This window comes from Strix aluco, chromosome 18 (assembly GCF_031877795.1).
Source record: "Strix aluco isolate bStrAlu1 chromosome 18, bStrAlu1.hap1, whole genome shotgun sequence".
Taxonomy (NCBI): Eukaryota; Metazoa; Chordata; class Aves; order Strigiformes; family Strigidae; genus Strix; species Strix aluco.
This window is the reverse complement of record NC_133948.1, coordinates 11856670-11865332: the sequence shown is the minus strand read 5'-3', so window position 1 is coordinate 11865332 and position 8663 is coordinate 11856670. Positions and strand designations below refer to the sequence as shown.

Below are 8663 nucleotides of genomic sequence, written 5' to 3'. Positions count from 1 at the left end.
GAGAACCAACACCATGGTCTAAACACCCTGAAATTCAGCACAGTAAAGCTTCTGGATCTAAGTCTTGTGGTTCACATGCATCTTTACCTGTATCCATGTGTGAGATGTAAGCAGCTTCAATTGTCTCCTTCCCAGAAACACAGGGCTGTTTGTCCATTGAGTAATGCTGCTGAGTTGAGAGGTGACACAGAGGGTGTCCCAGCTCCTGGACCCCTGGGTTTTCCCCAGGTGTCAGGTCACTCCTCCTCACAGATAATTACTTCCCATCATCATCTAAAAGAACTACATCTTCCATGACTAGATTTACAGGTACAACCACTTAAAAAAAAAAAAAAAGTATTCACACACAGTGAGGTAAATATGCAGGTTTATTGCAGCCAAGCCACTCCTTTCCGTGCTCATTCCTTCTCAGACATCTGCTCATAGATGTTAAAACCCTGAGCACCTTTGGCAGCAGGACCGAACTCTGAAATCTGCAGCACCTGTAACAGAGGAGCAATATTTGGGAAGGAATTGTTGTCCGAGGAAAAGCAGCAGCTTCAACTTGTGTCCCACAGGAGACAAGTGAATCTGAAGTTATATATTATATAAGACGTAGGGGATGACAGCAGTTTATCATTAACCTGAACTCCGCAAGAAGCACATAAGGAGAGAAAGAAGAAGAAAGCCAGAGGAGCAGCCAGGATGGAATCCAACATAAGGATCAACAATCCTGCAGACATCTCTGTTATTGTCATCTATTTTTTGGTAGTCCTGGCAGTGGGACTATGGGTAGGTTGGGATTTTATTTTATTTTATTTTATTTTACTTAATAAGCAGGTAGTTTAATAGGGTCTTGGGAAAGTGGCTTAGTAAATGAAAATGTATAATTATATAAAGATTTTGGTGCTTAATTGAGATAGTTAATAAGTGCATGGTGGGGAAAATGTGGGTATTTACTGGAAAGGGGATGGTGACCTGGGGAGGCATCTGTTTAGGTGGGTGAATGGCACTAGTGGGGAAGGTGGCGTAATGAGGTTTGTGTGGGGAAGGAGCTGAGAGATCTGATCAGTAAAGAGGAGGCCAGCCAGGGTCCCTGTGAGAAAGCGGGCTGGGGGTGAGCAGGGGTTTGGCACTGCGGTGAGAATTGGTGGCGTGAGGTGATGCTGAGGAAGTAGTGAGGAGAGGGAGTTGCAGGGAGAAGAGGGGAGGTGAAGTCAACGTGCGGGAGGGCAGTATGGGGGTGTAACAGTACAACTGCAGCCGTGACTGTGACAGACGGGACGGCAGATCACTGTCAGTGAAGGAGTGAGATGGGTCGACACTGTAGGTGCCATTTGAGGGCAGCATTATCGTGGCTTTTTTTGCCAGCAGGACCTTGACTACAGGGTGCAGTGCCATTGAAACTATGAGGAAGGAAGAGTTTCAGGGGTGGCAAGTGATGGCAATGACTTTCTGTTGGTGATCTGAGTACAGCAGTGCCTCCTGCCCTCACCCCCCCGATGCTGAATGTGCTGAGGACTGCAAGGGAAAACTCAGTGCCTAATCCAAAAACAAAGCCCAGTGCTTTCACAGCTAATGGAGAAAGGCAGATACTGTCCTATTGGTGTAACCTCAGTGCTGAAGTGTTTGAAGATAATAGGTCAATACTGTGAGCTACAAAGCTGTAAACAGTGGAATGTCACTAAATTTCTGTTTCCCCGGGGCAAGCTCTCCTGGTCACCCGAACACCTGACCATTAAGAAGCGGAGAGGAGACACTGTCCCTCAGTAATCCTCTCCTTGCCAGGAGCATCCCAGGGGTCCATTTCACAGAGCAGAGAAGTCAGCTGCAAAACAAACCTCCCTTTCTAGCAGCCTGGCAATGTTCTGAAGAGCACCAAAAATTTAGGTTGTACACAAAACGGACACAACCTTTTCTTTACCTCTTCATCATGGTAGTAGACGTCAAAAACGTAGTAAAAAATCTGAAGCCCCCAGTATACCTGAACACCTTGCTGTCTTGCGGGAGGGAGCCACGGAAGTCTGGCTGTTGCTGTAGTTGAACTTTGTATTAAAGGTCTGTGACAGAAAAGGGCTGATCTGTGGCCTGTCAGGCAATTGTGTGCTGAATTATTCCTGGAACCTTTCTTTCTTGCAACAATGTCTTCTTTATTGGACAAATACCTATTCAGTTGCTGTGTGTAGTTAAATGCAAATCTACTGTATTTACTTCCTTTCTTCTGCATTAGAAAAAAAATCTGGCTAATTTTACCAAGTCTGTCTTTATTTGCCTGTTCAAAGTCCATCAAAGGAGACAATGGGAATCCAATATTTGGGTCAGGGTCATTAACAAAAATTGGAGGAAGCTTCCCTCTGTAGCTCATCCCTCGACAAATACAAAATGAGTGTGTGAAAAGGAAATTTTAGTTGGCTTCTTAGTTTGAACTTCAGAGAGAAGTGGGTACAGTGCTGATATCACAACAAGAAAATAGATTTTTGCAGGTATCTGCTGGGACTCGATAGCATTGAGTAAAAAAGCTGCACACTTTCTGTTAACGAACTTGTAACACAGTATTTTTTGATACTTGAAATCAAAGGCATTGCACCCCGATAAAGTGTTCATATGAGCTTTTATTTGAGTGATCATTTTTTGGTTAAATTTAATTTCATTTTAACATTTTGCACTGTAATGAAAGGTGAAGCAATGAAGCTTGAATGGTTAATATAGACCTAGAAACAAGAATTGCTGTTCAGTTGTATTATTTTCTTCATCATAAGCTTGCTCTTTTAGTCACTCTGTTTATTTCTTGCACTTTACCCTCCCCATATATTTTATCCCTTCATTCTAGTTGTTTGTTTTTAGTCTGTGTATAGCTTGCCCATTATACTTAAAATATGATTCAATTTCTCTTTCTTTCTTTCTTTTTTTTTTTTTTCCTCCAGGCTATGTATTCAACCAACCGAGGCACAGTAGGTGGATTTTTCCTGGCTGGACGAAGCATGGTTTGGTGGCCGGTGAGTGCAATATATTGTGTGTGTATATAAAACATATGTATGTGTATGTGCATCCACTTCCATATGACCATGTGTACTCCTTAAATATTAAATGTCTCTACAATATTGTTGAGACTGTGATGGCTATGTCATGTAAATGCACTTCAAACTCTTTCTCTAGCCATGGTGACACAGGGCAAACTGCACAACAAAAGCCATCCAGTGCTTTGCCTTTCAGCCTGCTTTAAAACTTTTTTAATATTTTGAATTTATTACTTTAATTGCACTCAAAGCTGGCTCATTTTGAGGTTATTACAGAGAAGAATTAATTTTCTGAAATTTTTCCTCATATTTCTGTATTGTTTCCACTTTTGGTAACAAGTTCTGGTCTGTACAAGGAGAAAATCCTGGAAATATTATGAGAAGTTATTAGTAAAACATAGTTTACATTTATTTAAAGATTATCTGTGACTTACATTGTTTGCCTTCTGTGGATCTGTATTCTCTTCCAAGGTGGAGAAAGGGAGTCACAGACACAAAACATGTTCGTAGCCATTCATCAGGCCTCTGGCAGAAATAATATTAGAAACAATTATTTGTTTCTTCCAGACCTTATAGTCTGTTTAGTGTGACTTCTTGGAAAAGCAGAAAACTTAGACAAACCTGAATTTTCTGTATTACTTGTGTTGTACATGCTTCCATGTGCTTGAATGGAAATCCTCAACATTCTGGATATTGCATTCAGTCTCCAAAAATGTTTTTGCACTTCATTAACACTTTTGATTCAAGATTCCATCCACATGTATTCAGTTACAGGATCAGGGAGAGTGACAGTAAATATTTATTGTCTAAAAACTTAGGAATTTTCTCAAAGTAGGCTGCAGAAATACCAATACATGTCTCAATCTTCTTGTGCTTCAGGAAGCTGCTCTCTGCCTTTAGAAGCGATTAGGACTGCCTCTTTAATGACATAACAGGATTAAAGGCCAGTGAGAGTAAAAGGTTTCCTCATTTGGTATAGTAGATCTAAGCAAATTCAGGTTCCATTGGAAGATTGAGGAAAGAGAAAGTTTCCACATTATTTTAAGAGAAATTACATAATTCTAGGGGGAGAGAAAAAACTCAAACAGATTACTTTGCTTAACTGTTACTTTAATCAGTGGGCTGGTTTTAACCTTGTGCAATTCTGTCAAGGGTGAATATGAATACCCTTTTGTGCAGATGTAAATGAAGGTGGAAGAAGCAAGACAGGAAAGACTCACCATAAAAACCTTCTGTCTTGCTGCAATGGCACTGAGAACTCATGATTCCCCTAAGATCCAGGGAAGATTATCTTGCTGAGTTCTCTACCAACACAAACCCAACAGATTCAGCAAGCTCCCTTCCTCCAGTGGGGAGAAAAAAGGGATGACCCCACAGTGCAGTGGTGGCTGCTAGGATCATCTCTCTCTCCTTCCCAAACTCTGCGAGCTCAGCATGGATAAGTCCTAGTCATCAGCGGAGTCCCAGAGCACCCCTTCGATCCTTCCCTTTGGAATGCCAGGAGTGTCTTTCTGCACCATAAAAATAAACCCTTCTTGCTATTCTTCCTGGTATCACTCAAAATAAACAAACAGCAAGCACTCAAGCCACAAACTAAATACCATGTCAGCAGCACCACCTTGGAAAGTTTGCCTTGGATAAAAAGAGATTCCAAAACACCTATTCCCACAGTTTAGCGGGTAGATAGGATGTCCATCACCCAGTGCAAACTGGGCTGAAATGACTAGGAAATCAATGAAAGTATAGAAAGTTCCGTCAAAGATGTGATCTCAGTTCTGCAACAGCTAATGTTGTGTGTATTTTTTGACTACTTCTGTGCTTTGACTTCTCTTTTGTGCCATGTCAGGACCATGTCATGGTTCTGGAAAGCCCAGATACATTTGCAAAGACTGTAGGCTGGGTGGGGGAAGCTGTTTTGTAAGTGGACTCTTTCTTCCTTGTGATTTCAGGATAATTGCTTTCTGGAACAGAGAAAAATTTAAAAAAAACCCCTTCCACAGACTTGTCATAAACTTAATTCCCTTAATCTAATTCTATTTTTCAGTGGTTGTGCTATGTTCTAGGCTCTACAGGGCAGCCATGGCTTTTCTGACCCCACAGGAGAAGAGGCTCATTAGCAGTGTATTAGGACCTCTTACTGACAAGCCTGGGAAAGGGATAAGGGATTCTATTCACTTAAATGATATAATAGCTGTGGTTTAGTAGACTAGAGGAGACTGGCAATCAAGGGCTGGAGATTAGTCCCACTTTTGATACAGATTTTGCATGTTTGTCAGTCACTTTGCCTGATAGTGATTCAATTTCTCAATGCATAAAGTAGGAGCAAGACAGTTATCCTGGGCCAAATCTGTCCAACTTTGGCTCTGATTGTTTGCTCCATCAGAATCCATGAAAGTTGCTTAGTATTTTGCAGAACCAAGCCCATAGTTAGTCTTTTCAGGCTGTTCTGCAGAGGCAATAGGTCACTTCTGTGTTAGTTCACTGAAATCACTGCCCTTGTGCAGTGGATGAGCCAACTCAGTAGTTCCAGTAGTTAATTAGGGATCAAGGTATATAATTACATTCTCACTGATTGCCATAAGTTGAAATCCATCGTGGGTTAATCATAATGGTATGAAATACTGTGATCTTTCCACAGTCTTTTTACAGAAACTGAGAGCAGAATCTCAAGAAACTGGTTTTGGTCTCTTTGGCTTTGAGAGAAATATCTTCAAGAAATACACATATGGCTCTTTAAATACTCATAACTAGCTCAAAAAAAGACACAGAGAAGCTCAAGGAAAGTAATAGCTTCGTAACAGTGAGCCTTGCAAACTAAACTTCAGCTGCTTTTGTTAGATGAAGGAGTTAGGTTCAGCCAAATACTTTCTACCATTGTAGGAAACGAAGTATCTGCTCCCAAAGAACACCAACTTTGGTAGAGACACTCTCACAGGATTAACAGGTTTCATGCGTAATTTTTAAAAAAACACTTAAGTTTTGAAGTTTTCCTGCTTTTGAATTTTGTTCTTCAGGTTCTGTAGTTCTGAAGACAGAGCTGTCTGCACAAAATTATGGGTTACCTTGTATACCTCAGTTCCTGAGGCTCAAATGCTAATGGGACAAAGAGTATCTGCTGGGCATCTGAAGTCCATCTGTGGTTAGAAAGATTTATTGAAGAGTAAGCAGGAAGCATGCAGAGTCAAGGACATACGACACTTTAAACAGAAACGTAACTCAGCCCGTTTGTTGTCACATATGTGTTGATCTTTGTGAGAAAGGTAAGAAATAAGGAAAAAAACAAAGCAGATTTTTGCTTCTTCTAGATGGCTTATTTTCATGGCTATCAGGACTGACCACTGACATGATTGCTCTGATCTCTGCATCCAGTTAAGTTTTACATATTCTCAGAATTCTCCCCACTTGCTGAATCTGACACTGCTGTGAGGAGACAGGAAAGACAACTCTGGTATAAATAAGATTTGTATTTCCTTCTCTTAAGTAAAGTAGAATAAGAAATTAACTTATTTTGTCAAGTTCCATGCTAAAAATAGTGTGAAATCAATAGTTTTCAGATTAAAACAATAATAAAGTAATCAAAGCAAAGTTCTGTTAGAAAAGGAAAAGTTCAGTGAAACAGATTTCTACAGAATCCTTCAGAATTTTCCACCCATCTGGGAGGTGTTGTTTCTGTCTCGGAGGACAAAGGTGGACAAGGTATCAGATCAGCCTGCTTGTGACTGCTGTTCCAACAGCCGCTGAGCTTGTCGGAAGACAGAGACACATTATTTGATGTGTATTGTGTATCCACCTATCTTGCTTAGTGACTTGGGAAGGGTGTCAATGCAGTTTAATTTGACAATAATGCAATATATAGAGTTTGAAGAGTAATTGGGAAAGCAGAATAAAACCCCCCAGTTCTTTCTTTGGGTCTCAGAGCCTTGAAAGGGTTGCAGTTATATTTCATTGTAAGCACTTTGGAAAAGTGATTAAGGGTGGTCCCAGAAAACTCAGGTAGGAGAAATCATGTCCTTCCATCAGGGTAGAGTCACATGTTGCAGGGAAGAGTTGTGAGTTAAAGAAAAGCATGGACAGCGTCAAGGAGTAATTCTCAAGCAAAGGAATGCGAAATTTGTCCAGGGAAGAGGGGTTTGAGAAGCAGCTTCTGCAGGTGACCCATGGGAGGAGTGATACCTCAGGGCAAGGCTCATGACCTCACGCTGATGTGAGGGAGGTTCTGCTGGTCTCTGTACAGGGGCTAACTGCCACAGGCAAGGGGTGCTCGGGACTGGGGAAAAGAGTTTGATAACGAGCTAACACTTTCAAACAGAAAAGCGAACGTGAGCAGCATAGGATATGTATTAACAGGTCCTGTGAGGGAGAAATGCCATAAGCTGTGAAGTCTGCACATGTCTCTGCGGTGGTCACTGATTTGCAAAGTACATCGTATATGATTTGGAACAGCAAGTGCCAGGATGTCAGGGCATCCTCAAGTTAATGAAAGGAGCAAGGTGAAGCGGTTAATGAATAACATGGAAAAAACATAGTGATCATCATCTGTCTTCAGTGTGGTGGTACTTTTCCTGAACAGAGTACTCTTGTTAAAACATGACCTCTTAAAAGATTTTAAAGCAGTTAATGTTCCACGTCTACCTCAGGTTAGTTCAGTTTTTTGTCCTCTCTTTCCCTCTTAAAAGCTTTTGTTCCTTTCAATCGACTTTCTTCTTTACTTTTCCTCCTAGATCTGTTTTTAAAATCAATTTGCTAACACATTCACTGAGAACAGTTAACACTTCTAGAAAAGTGTTTCCCTCTGTCATCGTGCAGTTTCAGGCCAGCATTCTTTCGGTCATGCATAGGTGTACTGCAGCACCTACCAATGGCAAGTCAAGCAATTCCAATAATCAGTCTTTTCAGTACAAAAACCCCACAGCAGTAAGTTCTTCAGCAAGACAGCTTGGGCCCAGAGCCCATCTGCCTTCTTCCCTCATCCTTAAAGTACTGCCATGGCAGATTGGAAATTTCTTTCCCCTCTGACAGCAGCAGCTAGCAGGGTGGAAGCATATTTGATAAACACTCCTCTTGCTTTAACCACACTGCAGTTTTAAGGGTGATATGCATTTTCCCAGATATGAAGCCATGTTCTACCTTTCCATGTATACATAACAATTAAAAACATTTTTTTAAAATTTCATCCATTGTTAGTATGTGTTGACCTTACTGTTCTGCTGCACTGGGTGTTCCCTAATTCAGAGAAGAAAATTTAGAAAGTGAATGTGATATCTGCATTCACATTGTTTTGTCCTTGTGCTGGCCCTAAATATGTTGGTAATTTTGCTTTGTTTTGGTTTGGTTTTGTATTTTTCTTTCAATTCAGTTGTACTCTGTGTAAAGTTGGAAACGCAGCATTGTCAATGAAAGCTACAATAAGTCCAGGGGTTTCAGGCACTGAGCCAAAGCTTACTACAGCTGTCAGTTCTTAAAGTTCTTCATTAGCTGCTTTTGTTACTTGGATCTGCTTGCAGTGCATTTTAAGCTTTTGAAACAAGAGAGGGAACACATGAAAGAAAATCAGAGATTAATGTGGTTAATCTTTTCTGGTGATTGCGTTTATAGTAACCTAGATTTAAGTTTAATTATTCGTCTTCAGGAAAAGCACTGGACAACAGTGCTAATGCTTGGTATAAA

At 40.8% G+C, this 8663-nt stretch overlaps 1 protein-coding gene across 1 annotated transcript in view; it reads left to right on the top strand.

Moving 5' to 3' along the window:
• The first annotated feature begins 681 nt into the window (after window positions 1-681).
• The window catches only part of SLC5A1 (solute carrier family 5 member 1), a 31626-nt gene continuing 23644 nt past the window's right edge, over window positions 682-8663 (top strand). Inside the window, exons 1-2 of the mRNA XM_074843796.1 lie at window positions 682-771; window positions 2904-2975. Of these exons, the coding sequence (XP_074699897.1) occupies window positions 685-771; window positions 2904-2975 (159 nt within the window). The 5' untranslated portion in view covers window positions 682-684. The remainder of the gene's footprint in view (window positions 772-2903; window positions 2976-8663) is intronic.